Source organism: Patagioenas fasciata, chromosome 4 (assembly GCF_037038585.1).
Source record: "Patagioenas fasciata isolate bPatFas1 chromosome 4, bPatFas1.hap1, whole genome shotgun sequence".
Taxonomy (NCBI): domain Eukaryota; kingdom Metazoa; phylum Chordata; class Aves; order Columbiformes; family Columbidae; genus Patagioenas; species Patagioenas fasciata.
The window spans coordinates 15,806,697-15,825,835 of NC_092523.1; the positions used below are offsets into that span (position 1 = coordinate 15,806,697).

General features: G+C 35.6%; 1 protein-coding gene across 5 annotated transcripts in view; it reads right to left on the minus strand.

Moving 5' to 3' along the window:
* Nucleotides 1-573: 573 nt before the first annotated feature.
* RAB28 (RAB28, member RAS oncogene family) overlaps nt 574-19,139 on the minus strand; it is a 64,452-nt gene continuing 45,886 nt past the window's right edge. The window contains exons 5-9 of one of the 5 annotated variants that reach the window (XM_071808580.1): nt 11,045-11,148; nt 8,260-8,337; nt 4,246-4,454; nt 2,156-2,256; nt 574-1,238 (exon numbers count right to left, since the gene is read on the minus strand). In XM_071808580.1, coding sequence (XP_071664681.1) covers nt 2,235-2,256; nt 4,246-4,454; nt 8,260-8,337; nt 11,045-11,148 — 413 coding nt within the window. In that variant the 3' untranslated portion in view covers nt 574-1,238; nt 2,156-2,234. Of the gene's footprint in view, nt 1,239-2,155; nt 2,257-4,245; nt 4,458-8,259; nt 8,338-11,044; nt 11,149-19,139 lie in introns of all 5 variants that reach the window. The other 4 variants (XM_065837523.2, XM_065837525.2, XM_065837524.2 and 1 more) reach the window with 4 other exon arrangements.

Below are 19,139 nucleotides of genomic sequence, written 5' to 3' on the forward strand. Positions count from 1 at the left end.
TCACTTGTGATATACAAGCTTCCTTCGCTCAGCCTCATTAATTTTCTGAATCTCCAAAAGTTTTGTTGTACTTTATAAGAAAACACATTCTAGAGTTAAAACAGGAAACAATTGCTAGTTTGGAAGCAAGTCAGCTTATTTTTTTTTCCTCTCCTTAGCTTTCTTTTCAGATGTGCCAGCACAGAACTGCATGTCTAAAAGCAACTGCTAGAAACTGCATGTCTAAAAGCAACTGCTAGAAAAGGAGCACAGGAAAAATGCGATGATCATAGAGCAGACAGCTTTTTTGTCATTTACTCTGAACTAGAAAGAAAAGAGTACCAGGCCAAAAGTCATTCAGTTATTAAAAATTATTGATTCTAATTGATCTATCAACAGTTTCTAATGCATGTTGAATGTATCACTCAACATTTACAGCCTAGACTGTTGACTGAGGTCCATCCATATTCATGAAGACACATGAGCATATCTACCACTGCAAGAAGTAATGCTGATGGGGTAGTAAAAATACACAAAACCACCAGCATTTTTCAGAGCATCCATGGAAACAACCCAAGACTTTAGAAAAGTAACTAGTTTTATATTACAGCTTTATTTCAAGCACTGTTTCTTACTGGGTACAATTTATACATTTTGCACTGTATGTGTGTATATATATACATACTAATGGAATATTTCCCAAATTATCCCTATATAAAATATACTACGTGCTTAGCATTATTCCAGCAATAGCTTTTCTGAGTTACATTTTGCTGAGTGGTAGTTCAGATCACAGAAGAAAAATTTTTAAAAAGCGTTGGCAAAATACCCTTCCATGATGATGTCTTTGAATGCAGGACTTCTTAATCCATTTTTATTCTGGTGTCAGACAAATAGAGGGGACAAAACATATAAACACAGTTATACTGCTTTATTCAAATATAATTTAAAAGAGTAGAGAGCTTAATTCTCAAAGTGTGTGGTCTCACGTTTGAATTTTGGTCAGTCAAAAAACTGCCTGCTGCTCTCAACATACAATGGTGCAACACCTTCTTGAAACCTCTAGTTGCATTGTTGCGATGGTCACTGGTAAATTTCCTGGTAATCCTGGAGCCTGTGTCAAGGTAGGAGGACCACCAAAGGTATCAAAACAGAGAAGAGTCTGGTCATTGAACTGCACACATTGAGCTCCTAGGAGGATTAACGGTTCTTGTCACAGGCTCCTGACTGTAGTTGACAATATCTGCCTTCACCACCCTCTGTCATAAAAGAAAACAAAGGAACAATCAGAAAATACAATCTTCATGCTGGCAAAGCATTCAACAGATATTTTCCTATGAAATATGAAGGGAAAATTAGGCAAAGCAGATACTGTTTAGGGGTTTTTTCATTACCTTACAGAAACTCTTATCAGGTGCTAATTCTCTTTCAAAATGCCATTTTATCCTTACCAAGCAGAAGGAAGTGCCTTGGCAGGTTTTCACACTACAAATGGAACAGGTCTTTTTTGCAAAAGCAATGAATACAGTTTTACTTCCATGAAAACTGTTTTGTTTGGAAATAATAAACCAATATTTGTTTACAATTACTATGGCACACAATTCTTGAAGAATAACTGCCTAAATCGTAATTGGCAACTGTACATAAGTTTGTCTTTCTGTCTTTACTCTAAGCACTTCACAGGAACATATGGGACAGAATTCAAAGCGGATTTCAAATATAACCATATGTCAAAAAAACTTTGATAGACCCAGACTAAAGACTAAATTTATATAAAAGTGACCTCCGCATACTATAATATTTGTTTTCTAATACAGAATCAACAGATATTATCCATTCTATTTACAAAGCATTTGATAAGACTGTTGGTCTCTCCTATATGAGACATAAATATTCCAGTCTTGTGTCCATTTCCATCTGAGGCAGCTATGTAACATTTTGAATACACAGCACTGAAGGAAGTTCCTAATACAGTAACAGGGATTATTTCAAAAATTCTATTAACTGTGTTGTTAGAAACACCATATAATTGTACAGAGTTCCAAGTTCATATGTTAAGCCTTACAAGTACTTACAGATACAAAATATATTTTTCCAATAGAACTTACTGTAACAGTTGTTACCTCATGTAAAAGTAATGCAGCTCGGAAAAAAACCCCAAGTTTTCCATCAATACCTGAACTACTGCATTGAGCAGACTTTGCTCTGGCAGTTGGAAGTGTTGTGATGTTGGTTATCTTCTTCAGGATATTTCACTAGTTCTGCCCTGACAACATGCTGTTAATCATGTATCAACATAATGGATAGAGGGCAAGGAGAAGAATGTGGAAAGAGAAGAGAAGGAAAAAAAATGAAGAGATTGATCAGTAGTTGAAAAAAACGAATAAATGACATCAAAAGACTATGCAGAAGCAAAATGAAAGTGCATTTTTTTCAGGCTTTATGCTGATATAAGAGCAACACGTCCAGCTGAAAGCAGCACTATCAGCACCAAGGCTGCTTCTCAAGCTTCTTCAAGGACATGCCCTTGCAAAGCGCCAAGTGAAATGTTCATGTGTGCAACCAACAACAGGGTATTAAAGCAAGAGAAGGGACAGACAAAAAGGAAGCAATTCAGTGGAAGAAAAGATGACAACAGCCAATTCCTTGAAGTCCAGGGTACTTAAATATTACATTAGTCATCTTCCTACCAACAAGTGTAACAAGTCCATGCATCTTTGCCATTACTATCCATTTCTATATTTACATTACATTTCCATAACTATCACACTGTAACTAAATATATAATCAAAAACAGTGACATAAATTAACAACCTCACATCTAAGTGCTGAAAGCTTTGATTTTTACTTCATATAAAAATAAAGGGCTTTTAATTTTTATCTTAAAGATGAATGAAACTGTCAAAAGTTTTCTCATTATTAATACAAGGTTTGTGCAAAGGAGTGAAAAATTCATAGAACTATTACAACAAAGAAGTAACAGAGGAGGTAGGTCTGCTATGAAAGATACCCTAAACCAGTTTAATAATTTTTCTTTAATACTTCAACTTTAACACAACGTATTTTCAAGGTTAAAATTAATGGATAAAGGAATAAATACTATTTTAAATGAAGCAATATAGAAACTGGATTATATATATAAAAACCATATATGTTAAAGATTACCTCTATAAATAAAACCTGTATGTCAAACAAGCAACAATAACTGAATTGGCTGGTAAGGGATCTGGATTTATTAGCTGCTGATGTACTCTTCTTGAGTTTAATTGATCACATTCATATTATCTTATCTAGTGGACAACACTCATGATTTACTGGACTCCTGGCCTGATGTTATCAAGGGAAAGGTTGCCAAATCCCATGTAAGGCAGCAGTAGAGTTTTAGCATTAAACAGTGTTATCTGACCTCACAGGACCTAGTTTCTTAATACTAATCTTTTTACTAGAGCTGAGGGGGGAAGAAAAAAAGAAAAAAAAGCGCCTGTGCAATTAATTGTTCCTCAAAACATTGGTCTAAATCTCATCACGTAAACACAGGCAGGTTAGTGACCCATGCTTAGACACCTTGTAGCAAGAAACTGACTATCATAAATGACTTGTATTTTCTACAGGAATTTCATCTAATAAGGATAAAAAAATACCACTGCAACATTTCTTTTATTAACTTCATGATAATTAAAAATTTGGGCTTCTTTGTATTAGTTTTTATGTCATGCATATCATTGCCATAGTTCAAGTCGCTGTCAATAACAAGAAATAACCTTTCTTGGTGCAGGTGCCCCGAATTCCAGATCTGACTTATCTACCAAACGTTTTGTTGTACAAAGCTGGCACATACAGCCCAGTTTGCTGAACTGGCATTCAGTTAGAGAGAAAACTACACATCACGTACAAAACTGCTAGCTCTTGCCAATGCCAAGGAACAAAGCTGTACCCCATGCAGTTTCTACACTACGGTTGAAAGCAAAAAATATAGAAAGAAAAACATTTGATTAGTAAAGGAGCTATTTCCTCAAATTTCATCAGACCCTTGCGATTTAAAAGAGAGAGTATTTTGAGGACCGAAAAAAGTCAGAATCTGCAATTTTTTTTACTTTGGAACTGTTCCACTTCCAAAACATGCTCTACTTTCCAGTCACGCATAAAGAGTAATCTAGTTCTTTGTTTCACCACGGTTTTGACCAAACAAAGGTTTGATTAACAGTCATCTCAGCATGTTAACAGACAAGGTTTAGTAGCTCTAGCTGAGATAGTTTAAAAACTTACCACCCCCACATGTCTGTCCTATTCCTCCGCTGGAGATCACTGCTGCCAAAGGAGAGCTGGTGGAATGTAACGTGTGCTTGTACCTCATCCGCTTCAGCACAAAGTCTGGCAGCTTCGCTTAAAAACAGCTTTCGGCAGCAGTTTAAGCTAAGCTGCTCAACTTCACCCTGATGTGGCCAAGGCACATGATCGCCTTCCATTTTCTGATTCTGCTGTGGGAGTGATAAATTCCAGCAAAAGGGCAGAAACATATAGCTTGGGTTGCATTAATATCTTAAACTGCTGCAGCTATTTTCTAAAACAATGCATAGTAAGTAATTCAATTTCTAAGGCTTGTTCTTGCTGTTAATTTGAAAGGGACCGAGAACCCCATCCACTTTTCACAAGAATTTCTGCAGTTCTGCCAGTCATCAAAGCTCAGAAGTCATGAGTCAAGCCCCACAAATTCATACAAGTTAAAATAATGTGTTTGGGATTCCTATTACTTATTTCTAACCACCTGTGAGTCACTTCTAAGATCTTCCTCGTGACTGTGACAATTATAATTGATTTTAAGCACAAGAAATATGATCTTCAGGCATAAAATCAAAAATGGGAGATACGGTTTTTAAGATTACTCTCAATATTAGGCAATCAGTAACAAGGAAGAAATGCATAATAACACCTAATTCATATATACGATTTCACTGTTGGCATCTCACACAAACCCAGTATTTCATCTTATATTTTCTTACCACCTAGACTGAAGAAACACATCAGATGTTCTCTGACAAACATATTCAAGCAACAAGCTTCTCATTTTTCAAAATAAGGAAACCTCACATTACACAAAATATGGAAATACAAAGGTATAATCCAGCGTGTAAATACTGCACATTTGTAAAAACTAAAATGTATTTTATTCTTTCTTTAAAAATTAAACCTAAGTCAGCATTTGCATACTTACTCATTTAAGGATGAGTCACATTACTATTGTGTTTTTTGTTTCGTGATAGCATTTATCTAGCATCCATCTATCTAATCATCTACTTTTAGAGGCCATTGGCTAGAGTATTAAACGCCTAAAAATTTTAACGTACACATTAATTGTTCCACAAGTTAAGGAAGCCCTGTGCTCATTTTACAGATAGAGAAAAAAACCAAACAAATAATAATAATTAAAAAAAAAAACGCCACACTAAGGAACCTGTACCTGTCACACCAAAAGTATATGATAAACCAGAAACCTAGTAATGGCAACATCATCTAACACCACCTCCTTCTAGCCAAGAAACCAGCTCCATGATTTTGAGAAACAGCATCAACATTTTACTTCAATCAGTCTTTTCCACTGCAGACTAAGAGATTTCTCTCAAAAAATGTCCTTTTATTCACCTCCCTGTGGATATGAAGGTTAAAGTTTTCCTTCTCCAATTTTATGTAGAGACTTTACTTTTCCTGTCTTAAGAAGTGACCAAAGTATTTGGTTCCCCACAACAGTGAACCTTAAGTTACAGCTGACAGACACTCCAATACAATTCCCGTGGGCTTGTCATTGACTTAAATTTGGGCCATTCCTACAGCCCACTCAAAACAGTGCCCTGGAAGGACGCAAACGCGTTACTGGTAACAAAGAACTACTGCTAGCTTATAATAAATTGAAAGTACTCATGATTAGCAGAACCTTGCAAAGTCAGGCAGCTGCTTTCCAGCTCTCACTCTTTGGCTCAACAAAAATTAAAAATTGTAATTACAATACCAAGGTAGAAATAAACCTACTTAAAGTCGATACCAAATTGACATAGAAAGTTACATACTCCTGAGTCAGTGCTATATATAGAGGTTCTTACTTTAAAAACAACCTAAAAACAGACACTTTCTCTAGAAAGCTACAATTTTCTCTTCAACTCCATTTCTCATATTCTCTTTTTAATTTATTTGCACACCTATCTACAAGCTTACACCTGAGTTATAGGAATACACCACCACACAGCGCAGGGAGGTCCAAGACTGACATTCCAGTGCTAGCTAAACAACCAAAGAAAAATTAAAGAACCCTCTATGTGCTGAATTATTTATATACAAATAATCACAGAGCTCAGAACAATAGGTGATGCCTTAGTAGTAAGAGATCACTGAAATGACACAATATTTCTCTGCCTATTAATTGCAGCTTTTCGAAGCTCCTTAGCTTTGCTTGTTAGGTATGCACTATATTTTACCATTTTACTGTTTGCAATACAGTTTTCCAGTCAACCACTTCAACGTAGATTATAAACACTGCTGTGGCAAAACACTTTCAAAAATTAAATATTTACTGTATATTTCAAAAAGCAGAAGACCAAGACGTACATAAGAAATGTTGTGCCTTACTTTTAAATAAACTTGTTGACTTATTTTGTGGTACTCGCTTGATATGTGTAGTTACTAGCACTTCTAGCATATTACACCACTAGAACAGCTACCTTCTGGTTCAATAAGTATATTTAAAATCAGCATACTGTAATCTGAAATGTCATTATATAGGAAGGGTTGCCTTAGCAGTATGAACTTAGTTTTCAAGGTTTCTGAAACTGTATTTGTATAAAATCTTTTTGGTTTAAACCTACACACACAGTTTTCCTGGCAGGAAAATCACTTTTAGAAGCAGGAACTAGGAAGAAATAGGTGGTAAGAGAAAAAAGGGCTTACATTAAAAACCTCTTGCTTGATAGCTTATTTGAACAATTAATACATTTTTCATCTCCCAGCTTTCACTGATGAAAGCAAAGTGACTTGCAACTCTGGGAGATTAATTTAAGCAAGTATTCACACTTTAGTTAATTTTGTTCTAGATCAAATTTTTAAAAACAGTGAAAACACCTTTTCCGCACTAATTCATAAGGTCATAAAACAATGTTCTCATTAGAGTTATTTTGCATACATCAATTACTGAACAGTATGAACTGCAACAAAGCTCTGCTACAGTTCAGAGGAGGACACACCGCAGGGTTTTGCCACGCGTTCCCAGTGAAATCACTGTATTCACATCCCTAACGCACTGCTAACCAATATAAGACAATGGGGGACAACCTGCTTGATGACTTTCCCACCTATTGCTGGGAAACATTCTCCTCTCAGCCCTTTCTTGCCGCAGAGAAAATGGCTGAACATCCCCAAGATAACACTCATAATGCAAAGAACAAAACACAAGGGCAGAAACTCTGCGATTCCTTTAGGGGGAGATTGTTTGGGACCGATACAGTGAGAAAAAAAAATTCAGATGCCAGGGAGCCGTAACAGCTACAGGTCTGTCTGCTGCTGAGAATGGGTATGCTGAACCAGAATAGGATTAATTTCTCATCTGCACATCAGAATAAAATGGGAAATGGTGACTAGAAAGTCAATATCCCTTCCCCGAGGCAGACAGTCACCAAGGAAAAGTACTCTTGTGCTGTATTATACAGGCACACAATGAAAATTAAAATCTGAGATTAACCAAACACAGGATTTGACACAGTTAATTCCTGACTCTGTGACTGACAAATATTTTTCTGTATGACTACAATGAAGATTGATTTAGAACATTTCCACTCACAGAAGCTTATGTCTACTATCACCTACATTTGTAGTGTTCTAAAATGAAATTTGATTTTAAATGTAATGAATTAAAAAAGAACCATTATCATAAAAACTGTAACTGAAATCAATGTACAGTGATAAATGTGTATGACTGCCTTCCAAACCTGTATATGCATACATATAGAGAGGTTTTAATTTCCAAAACTATTTTAAGTACTATTTTTAAATAAACAGCTCTCAAACTAAGGTTTTTTTCAGGTTTTTTTTGAACATATATTTTCTTGCTTCAGCAATTTTATCATGATGGATAAATAAGGAATTATTATATTACAAAAAGTTGTTGTGAAAGAAAAGAATTGTCTTCAGAACAAGAGATGCAGCTTGCTTTAAAGGACAATTATTAATTTGCAATGAGATTACTTTTTTAATACTAAACAAAATACTACGAAAAAACCTGTATTTGTGGCAAATCACCTGTGACTGTTCCAACTCTGCTTTGTTTAATTTGATGCCAAGTATGTCAGCAGCAATTCTCTGAAAACACAGAAAGACCTATGGAAAAAAAATTAAATTGCATTTAAATGATTAAAACCAGACATCCAGAGGTTCTTTCAAACATATCAAACCATTCTTGAACTGTAAACAATGAGATACACAAAATTATGACCTGTGCAAAGCAGATCTGAAAATAACCTCATCTGGTACATTCGATTTTGTTTAAAAATTGGAGAAAATAACTCAACAATGGCACAAGGAATGAACAGTACACTGGATTGTTAAGCAACCCTTCTCCTCTGCCTCCAGAGACCGAAGTTTAAACAAGCTTCCACACAACCAACCTCTCAAATACTTCTCTCAGTGCTATAATATATGAATAAGGGTATTCACTAACGTTTCACACAAGAATATATTACCACTGTATTGTGTAATAGAGATGTAGGTTTTTGAAACTGAGAACAACAGAACTGTGCATCAACGTCACCAAAATATTTACTGAAAGTGTTTGAAAAAGCCATTAGCAATACAAAAGTCAAGCAAAGATCCATTTGTTCAGAAGAGTCTTGCAAAATCTTATGAGTATTACACTTAACAGAAGTTATCTAGGAAACAAGCAAGATGGTGCACAGCGCACTCCAGCCTAGCAGAGCTAGGCCTGGGACATGGTTTGACGGATTACATGGAGTGGCAACGCTATCTTCAGTAACTCCTTCACTTCATCTCAATCAAGTCCCCCAATCTTACTGTTTAGGCAGCTGCATGTTAAATGAGATTAAAGAACACAACAGATGTTAAAGAGGAGCAGCTTAAGCTTCCAGTGCTGCTGAACACTGTTGTCAAGCTACACACTATATTTTATCTACATGTTTTTTCAACTGAGCTCACAAGCTGAACTACTAGCAAATTTTGTTTTTCATCATGCAGCTGCCACCCCCAAGAAAGGTAAGGTTTGCCTAAGCGCTTTTATTCATTTTCAATGAAAATTCAAACAAATAACATTTACACAATCTCTTCTTACACCTGACATGGTAACTATAAACAAATCAATGGCACAACCAAAAAGTCACAATAGCTTCCAAAATAATTTCTCTTTCTCTAACTCCTCATTCTGTTACAGCAAGAAAGGAAACCCTGGACAGGCTTCCCTGAACCCACCCCAGTCTCGCAGGCGGACTGAGCTACATCACCTGCCACAAGGATGCTTTGTGCACAAACGTCCAGTGCTTTAGTTTGACAGACAGTGAGACAATGAGCTATACTAAATCTTTCATCAAAGTTTTTCTCCCCTGAGAAGACTTTTGGGATTTCCTATTTCTAAAAATTAGTTTTCGCAAACAGGTCTGCTGGAAAGATGTGAGCTAAATAAATCAAATCACTTCATTTATCTTGAGTATTTAAAACTCCTCTAGTCTATATCCACAGTAGCAATGAAAAACCTCTTCTTAAATCACTGTCCAGGGTAAACACCCTGTCTTTCCTGCACAAACCCAAATACATGAAGGTTCTGAAAAGACAGATGGTGGCAAGAGTGAAAGAGTTAATTCAAATCTATAGTGAAACTAAAAATGGACTACTGTAAACTATAGCTCATACCTTCTCTTGTTAGTAGATATTTAAACAGAGATTCCTTCATAATTTGTAATGTTAAATATATCAGCCTTATAAAAAGAACTGCTTTTTCTACATATTACCAAATCCCACAAAAAGGTTGTCTCCTTGAGAAAGGAATATGTTTTATCAGATGTACACCTCACTGACTGAAGTATTATAAAAGTTTTATTCTGTTTTTAGCATAAAAAGCTGGAATTTTCACACTTTAAACAAAAACTTATGGCAAAGATTTAACACAAACTACAAGGAGACTCAAGATTCACTGCATTTGTAACAGCAGTATTGTTAGACTTTACAGAATAACTATTATCTTATAAAATTGGGCAGGCTGGTGAAGAAGTTTCATCAAGGATTTTAAAACAAGTGATTCCATTTGTGTTACAGAATTATATTTCCATGTAATTGAACATGGTCTTACTGTTCAAGAACATAAAAATAAAGTAAACTTTGTTCCAGTAAATAGGAGACAGACACACGGCTGTTTTATGGGAATGACAGAGTCATTAGGCATGTAAGAGAAATCAAGCAAAACAATACAGTGTGATTTAATTTGACTGATACAGTCAACTGAAAAAGAACCTTTTCTTCCATAGGCTTCCAACTAAAACAAATAACCCAGCTTGGAGTCAAAAGATTGCTCAAAAATATGCTTTGCAAAGCACTACAAATACCAGAATGTTCAAATTTCAATGGACCTGCAGACGGTGTGTCTCTCACGGCTCAGTACCCACATGAAAAACTTTGATCAGAACACAGTTTTGTGACATTATCAACTGTTGAAAGTTTCTGTATTGGTGGCCTATGGATGAGACTCCACCTGGACTGAACGAATACATTAACTACAGGCTGACAGCACATAGAGATCCAGCTGGTCTCAGTTCTCATGCTCAGCATAAGCTAGACCATTTCTATATTGAAATCTATACCTCAAACTGCAAATCAGATGAGAAGCCACTGCAGTCAATAAAGAACATATACACTAATACAAAGATCTGTTTTTCAGGCAAGTAGGTAGGCAAGAAGGACATGCAGCAGCCAAAGTTCTCAGTGGTTTGGTATGTGAAGTATAATAGAACAGTTACATCACATCCCAGAATAATGGTTTTCTTAACAAAAAGACATCTACAAGGATTTGAATTTTCTTACTTACAGAATCTCCTGTCTTGGCCGACACGAAGTGGCTACTGAAATTGTTTTCCTGACAAAACCGCTGGTGCTTGTCAACTTTCACTGTGCGCATATGCTCCAGGTCAACTAAAAATAAGTTCAAAAAAGGAAAAATTACTACAATGGAGCCCATTGAGTTACCCGTCTTAGAAACTATTCATTGGAAACACATTAGATGCAATCTTTGCCTTTACAGATGTATGCAAATATAAGTTTCTTTCTTCTTATAATCATTTGCCAAAATAGAAATAACTAATTGCCCCAGATTTGTTTTATTTGCAAAACTAAAATAAAACCGCAATTAAAATTATGTGGTCAAATTCAAAAAATTCACATCTGAAAAAAGGACAAATTTATTTCTGGATACACACGAGAAATTTGTAACAACTTTTCTACTAACTACCTACAAAAACCTGAGACAACACTAAATTTTGCACATTCTCTTTGCAAGCATGACGCATATTGGAGATTACAGTGTAATCTAAAGACTTTTACAAAATGGAGTCCGCCAAGCACATCCGAATCTACATATTTTTTCTAAGTAAAATAGTAAACAAGTTAAAAAGAATTTTATTGCGGAACATGGTAGAGCAAAAGCATTCACTATAATAAAAAAATGAGCTGAGTGAAACCATTGATGCATAGTTACTTGTACACAAAGTTTTCAATTCCACAAAGGTATGGTTCAGAAAATTTTAAAAAGTAAAATACATATTTCAAGAGACACACACATTTTCATTTTTATCATTTTACAACCCTTGGAAGCAGAACAAAGTTTTCAAATGGTATTTTATGTTGCAAAGCACTGGTTGCTTCCAAAACAACATGGAACTCGAGCCTTGCACAGGTTTTATTGTGTACATTCCAGTTTCTCCAAATCTGATCCTAAGGTAACTGGAAACTATATTGAACAGTTTCTCTTTTTATTGCATTACAGTTCCTATAAGGGTGTTGACTCAATGCTGTCAAATTATAAGGCAAATATATTCAGAAGGATTTAAGGACAACCAGCCTCTTTGACTCAATACAGGAAAAAAAACTTAAACTGATTTCCTGAGGAAGGGACCCAACTGACTTGTAAAAACTTGTAAATTTGCAAATCTAGTAAGCCTGTATAATAGTGTCATTTGATTATCAGTTGAAAAAATGCTCTCCTACTACATAAAAGGCTTTATTTTAAAATGATATTGGAGGTCTTTAATTTGTAGGCTCTGGAGATTTTCTCTTGGAGATTTTTAGTCTAACAGGGGATTCCTACACCCCATTTATACTGCTTACCTTGGTTAATGTGGAGTTTTTGCCACATATTACTGTTCCTTGCACATCAGTAAGGCCTTGTTTATAAGAGCAGGCCTAAAATCATCCAGTTACCACAGGCATTAATTTGTGAAGGACTAAAATACTAAGCTATTAACACTAACGTTTGAAGCACAGTTTTTCATAATACTAAATGCAGAATAAATAGTTTTATAAAAAACAGGAAGAACAAATGCATTTACAAAGACAGAACTCAAAGTCGATAACAATTTTGTTAAAAACTGACGCAGTCTGTGTAACAGTTACTTAGCTTTTTTTCTCTGAAAAACAACTACCAGAAGAGAGCCTCTGCTGAAATGCTTTTAAGAATAAAATACAGCACACTGCCTAAACCATGTCATTATTAGCTATTATTTTTATTCTTCACATATTAGCTTTAAGTGCAGCTTGGAAAACACAACAGTGAGATTACTCTTTTGGGAAAAATAAATATATTTTTTTAATTTTTATCTGACAAGCTCTTAAAGCAACCTTAACCCCAGCTCCAAATTTTACTCACTGTACCCAAAATGTACACACGATTGCAATAAAAATAGATAGACAACATTTACACTGCATCCCTCTAAAATACCATGACATGCTTATGAAAGTCCATAAATACAAGCTTCCAAGTTATAATCTCTCTCATACTCTCCCAGTAAGGAAAGAATAGGGAGTGGAAAAAAACAACAGCATGCTGAAAGCTTGATGAATTTTCAGGAAGAAAATGCCACTGCCATATTGGAAATCATATTCTCAAATGCCTTCTATCTTCTATTTGAAGAAACATCAAGAATAATATGTGGTCAGTGGAGCGTATAATTTACTACAGTTGAGAAACTAAAAGCACACAAGATCCTAGAATCCAGCAGACTGAAACTGAAAATCAAAGTGAAATCATGTTTCTGAATTTTGTGTAATTCTCAGTCCCTCTCCGCAGTTACAAGTATTTCACCTTGTGCCTTCTGAATTAGGGGCAGTCTGCTGTGAACTGTACGGTCAGTTATGCACCAGATAACTGCACCATAACTGTCCATGTGCACACTCGCAGCCCACTGTAAATGCAAGGCAATTCATGTCACATTAGCTCTCAATGAAAGAGGGCACAGTTTTAGTACAAAAAAAGGGTTTCAAGCGTTAATAAATATTTAACTATAAAAAGGTGCTGTTTCCAGTCAATGAAAGACGACTATGCTAACTCAAATTACTTTGCATTGCCACAGGCTAAAGGCACAATCATAGACAGTTACTGAAAATCAGCTGAAATACAGTGAATAATTACCCTCTAGTCCTTTTTTTTCTTGACATTGGTCAGCCTGACAGGCAGAATTCTTAGCACACCAGGAGATAAGTCTTGTCCAGCTTTTGTTTAGACATCACAGCAAAAAGACTTTAAGGAGGGATTTGGAGGAGAAAAGTGATTTTCTAAAAAGATGTTTATAAGGAATGCAGGGACTTTATAGAAAGAAAACTAACAGCTGGCCAATGTGGGCTCATATGATGAGCCAATTAACAGCAGGAATAGATATTTCAGGATGAAGGATGATACTAGAATGCGTTCAAGCCGTGAAAAGTTTAAAGGGAAAGACAAATAAGTTTTGGATAGAAAGAGAATCAGATACATAAATACGGTTTGATTTTACAAACCAGGAAAATGATCATTTAGAATGACTAAATGACTAGATAACATTACATTGGCCAAGAAAAAGGAAATACTGAAATTAAGATGCAAAATAAGAACATTTTTAACAGTGGTAATGGTTATGATAGGCCATATCTAACAAAGGTCTCAAAGAAAGAGTCTGCAAGATTTGGACACACATCAAACACAAACATTTAGAGAAAGGCCCAACGTCAAGTTTATGTGCCAGATACTACAGTCATCCTCCTCATCTGAAGGGAATGAGAAAGAAGACAACGGCAGGGCAAAATTAAAAGTTCCATTTTTACCAAGTAGAATTTAAATTGATGGCTAGAAATTCAAAATGGGATGTCAAAGAGATGTGCGGATTTTTAGTTTGAAAAGTGAAAGAAAAGATATAACTATTTGCAAATGGTGAACGTCTAAAGCACATGAATGTTACACATCGGTCCTTAAAAGTGCTTGGATACAAACTCTGCTATGTACATTAATAAATTCTGTTTTCTGATCATGAAAAGCTAAAAGTAACCCCAAGATGTGTAGATTTTACAGACTGCAGTGAGAGCATTTATTTGTTCTACCGTATCTAAAATTCTAAAGGTCTTAAAAACGGGACCAACAGGAATAGCAGTTAAAGTTAGCAAAGCAACAGTTAAAACGCCAAACGAGTACAAGAACTTCACTAATTCTTTGACAATACAGGAACCACTTAGTATATTTGTGTTAAACTGAATACTTAAATAACTACACGAAAACTGAAAACAGGAGAAGCAGAAGGACATCACGAGCAATGGCAGAGAGAGATAAGTCACAGTATTGTTTCATTGACTGGCCTGATGAGGACACAAAAAGGGGCTCATCAGCCCCCAAAGTAATTTTCAAGTCCCTTTCTAGAAAAAGCATCCAAAAGATGGGCTGCTGCCATTTGCTCATTTTTATGGCTGAAGTACACGCTACAACATTTGTGTGACCACTACCAAAAACCCCCACAGCTGCCAGATATTCTCCAATAATTATCTCCATTGTCTTAGTTGTCCTGTTCTGCAACTCTTTTTCTACCTAACCAGTCAAGAGTTCAACCTTTTGATTCTCTGGAATCAAACCAAACATTCACCATTAAGTTTGCCTGGGTGGGAAGAGTCATTTCAATCAAAGCTAGTTAAGATAAATTGTTGCTCCATAGCTAACAGATCTATCCGCATTTGGATGTACAGGTATCCCATAAAGATACTGGCACAACAAAAATAGATTAGGAACTTCGGTAATTCCGACATAACTTGCATGAAGTCAGACAGATCCAAGTGAAAAAAACCTCACCTCGTAGATTAAACCAGCACTGGTCAGCATCTGCTGTATCAAAACCAGGTAAACCTTGCTAAAAAACCTATTGCTCATGAACTCTGGAGAGTTCAGTTTTGATTTGAAGGTGAGACTAAACAGAGATCGAGTTAGGTGAAAAAAGATAACAGAATCTAGCAGACAAGCATGAAACTCCCACAGAAATCCCCAAGATACTCCCCTTTAAGGCATTCCTGAAGATATGAGGAAAAGAGAAGAACAAAAAGAAAGGGGGAAAAAAAGGGGGGGTGGAGGGGGGTGGAAACAGGTAAGAAGAAAACTGCAGAATCTATGGAAGGAAACATGCAAACACCATGACGGTTGCCTATGTGGAGAGCAAGTGGCATTTCAAAGAAGCCAAGGACAAAATAGTCAGTTTAAGTTAGGACCAGACAGATTTGATTAGACCACACTTCAGGTGATTTATATAAACAACATTTTCATCATCCTTTGAGTCACCCTTTGAATCACCTATTTGCAGCGAAAAGCTGATAGAGTGTGCTAACTCAGAATGGAAAAGGAAATCGTACTTTAAATGTCTGTCTGCAGGGCTAGATACCATATGACAGAAAAATTCTCAGCAAACACTTGAGACAGTGTAAATGGTTATGCAAAGTCAAATCTCTATAGAATTCTACTTGAGAAATTAAGTCACTGAAATTTTAGTTTATTGGGTAGTAGCAAGGGAATAGAAAGACACTAGATAAAGTGCTAGATAAAACACAGATGGGTGCTTTACAATCTACCCACACACAGCAATTCAGTCTTGATGGAATAATTCTGCTATTTTTGACTTGAGACTCTGAAACCACTAATGGTAAATACATTAATGCCAAATTTGTTTCTCTTACACTACTTACATATATGTGCCATTCTTTTAAGACAAAAAAGGCTTGCAAAAAAGCCACACAGCACCACTGTGCAGGGACAAATGATCATTTAAATTCCATTAAACCATATGCAGGTGGAAAACCAACAGTCAAGCAGCTTAAATACTACTTTAGCTCACCTGCTTCACTGAAATGAACTAGCACAAATATAAGCAGCTCGCCAGAGTTTGCTCCAAGGAATAAAGTGTGATATCAAATCCCACAGGTGTATTGTCTTAAAATACAATTTATCAGAGTAATACACCTGGTACAAATATGAAGCCAGAAACTATTTTAAAGTATGAATAATCAGTTAGAAGAATAATGAATGTTCTCATTCTATAATCTTTAAAATGGCGGAAAATGTAATAATAATGTATTTTTATTTAAATATTATCACTCAAGCAAATAACTGCACATATGCTAAAAAGACATCAGAACATCATTTATGCAGAACGTAAAGGCTGCTACTCATGCTATTTATCTCCCTTTCCCACAGGGCTGCCAGCCTCTTCTTTCATAACATAACTGGAGAAGAACTCCATGTGAAACTACAGTTCTTTAAAGTCGGAAAACATCCATTTTGCATGAATCTTCCTTTCAGGTAATTCTGGAAGAAACACAAATATGTAACTTGTACAGGTACTTCCAAGCAGCTGAAAAAATAGTGTCAGTACTTGTTCAGAATGGCATAAACAGCTGAGTGGCATGCATAATGCATGTTAAGCAAGTCTGAATGTTTAATAGTTTGTTGGCATTTCTCTTGGACCGTGAGATTACACTTGCAAAATATAAGGCACTATACAGTCATTGTAGATGATTGTAACAGTGATAACTAACCTATTTTCTAAACCGTATATTTGAAAAGAAACATGAGAGAGTTCAGAAAATTTCAGTAAAGGCATCGCTCTCCACCCAAATCTGACCATCTTTCACTTTCAAAGCTTGCAATTGTAATAACTGCGAGGGAATCTGTTACAAAAGAGCAGTTCTCCTGCCTAAGCTAAACTTTTTCTTTTATTGATAATTACAGTATTTGCCATTGAAATTGGTATTAACACGTAAATGAATTTACATCTATCTAGTTTTGTAGTTATCATGCATATTATAACTATTTCGTATTTTGATATAACCAAGTATAGTTTTAAAGTTATAAGTAAACATCTATATTAATCTACGGTACTGCACAAAAATATATTCTTTTATAGTATGCTGTGAAAAACGAAATATAAATCTTTCTGCAAAGTATTTGCAGCTGTTCACACAAGGTATACAATTACATAATGTTTAAATAATGAGCTATCACGATTAGCCCACACAGACATGACAAGTAAAATGCTTTAATAATTTATTAATTTGATTTACATGTGCTTAAAATTATGTACATATTTTCTCTTCTGAAAATACTCCAGGGTCATAAGAAAGGGGGCTGTATATGACCATCTCTTTTTCGTTCTGTTTTTTTGGTAGTATTTCAGCCTGATTTCTGAAGAACAAACCTAGCTTGAGCACCTGAAAATCCAACAGAGCGATGAAGACAGTCCTGTCACACAGTAATGTCTCCGTGCAGTAATTCACTGCTCAACAGCACAGTTTCATTTCAGAGCGCAAAGGCTCTGCTTCTCCCGGGTATAAACAAAAGTGCATGAAAAAGGGAATAAAAATGAGATTTCTCTAAGATGTGCCCAAATAGCCACTATTCTAAAGAATAAAACAGAAATCATGATGAATATTGGGAGCAGCGTCCTGGGTAACAGGATTTACTGCCCAGTTTCTCAGAGCTCTGCCCCACAGAACCTCGGCAGAGCCCGGCCTGGCAGGTCCCACAGCTCTGGCCACAAGGAACCCATCTCTGGCCTCTTCGGCAATATTACCCAGTTTTAATTCTAATCCTGCCATCACTCCAAAGAAAACAGAAAAAAAACAGGCAACAAAAAACCTCCCTAGCTTTTTATTGCCCAGCTTACCAGTAACCTACTGCTTTCCCACTAAAAGACACAGCTATTTCGTTATGCCTTGCTTTTTAAAGGATATTTGAATGAGTTACTTAGAACATAAGCAATCGCACTTTCATTTTCTAATTAGACACAAGGGTTCTTTCTGGGTAAATAAAAATCATCTAATGGAACATATATCTGATGTTACTAATAATAGTTACCAATATAATAACATAAGAGTAATGCAGAATTATGCAGAAATAATAATAAGTTAATTTGACAAAAAATTTTACCACATCTGTAGTACTATCAGACTTTGTGTATTACACAGCTTTTTAAAAATCAGGTTTGCTTTGGTAGTTTTGAATTACTACAGCACACACTTCTCGAATATTCAAACCTGAGTGCTGGAGTGCAAACCGCAGCTTTTTGTAGTCACAATTTTATTAATACTTTCAATCTTTTTCTCACACTGAAACTGTATAACTGCCAAGAAAAGAAAACTTTTTCATGAAAGTCCTGAAAACTATGCCACTATTCTGATTTAAGGAAGCTCAAAACAAAATATAAATACAGTTCCAGTACAGATTTTCTTAGTATTTTTTTTAGGTTATCAAGAAAACATCTAGAGTGTTGATCTGGTTATACTCATGTCAGACAAACTACACGTCACATTAACTACCGCCAGGAAGTTATTCCAAACACAAAATAAACTGTTTATGCCCCTTCTCAGATAGATAGCATGACAGATTGTTATTAGTTGAAGACAGATGAAATACATTAATTTGATTGCAAGCATGTGTTTACTTTCTCACTGTCATGTACACTCTACTGCTGATGCTTCCCTATGAGGACATAGTAACAAATCAAATGTTGTATTAGAAGACTTGCTAAGGCAAAAGAATAATAATAGCTGGTGCTGCACTTTAATACTTAAAAAAATATACTTAACATTTCCAGCTACAACAGGAAATTACTGGTTTCAGAAAGAAAAAA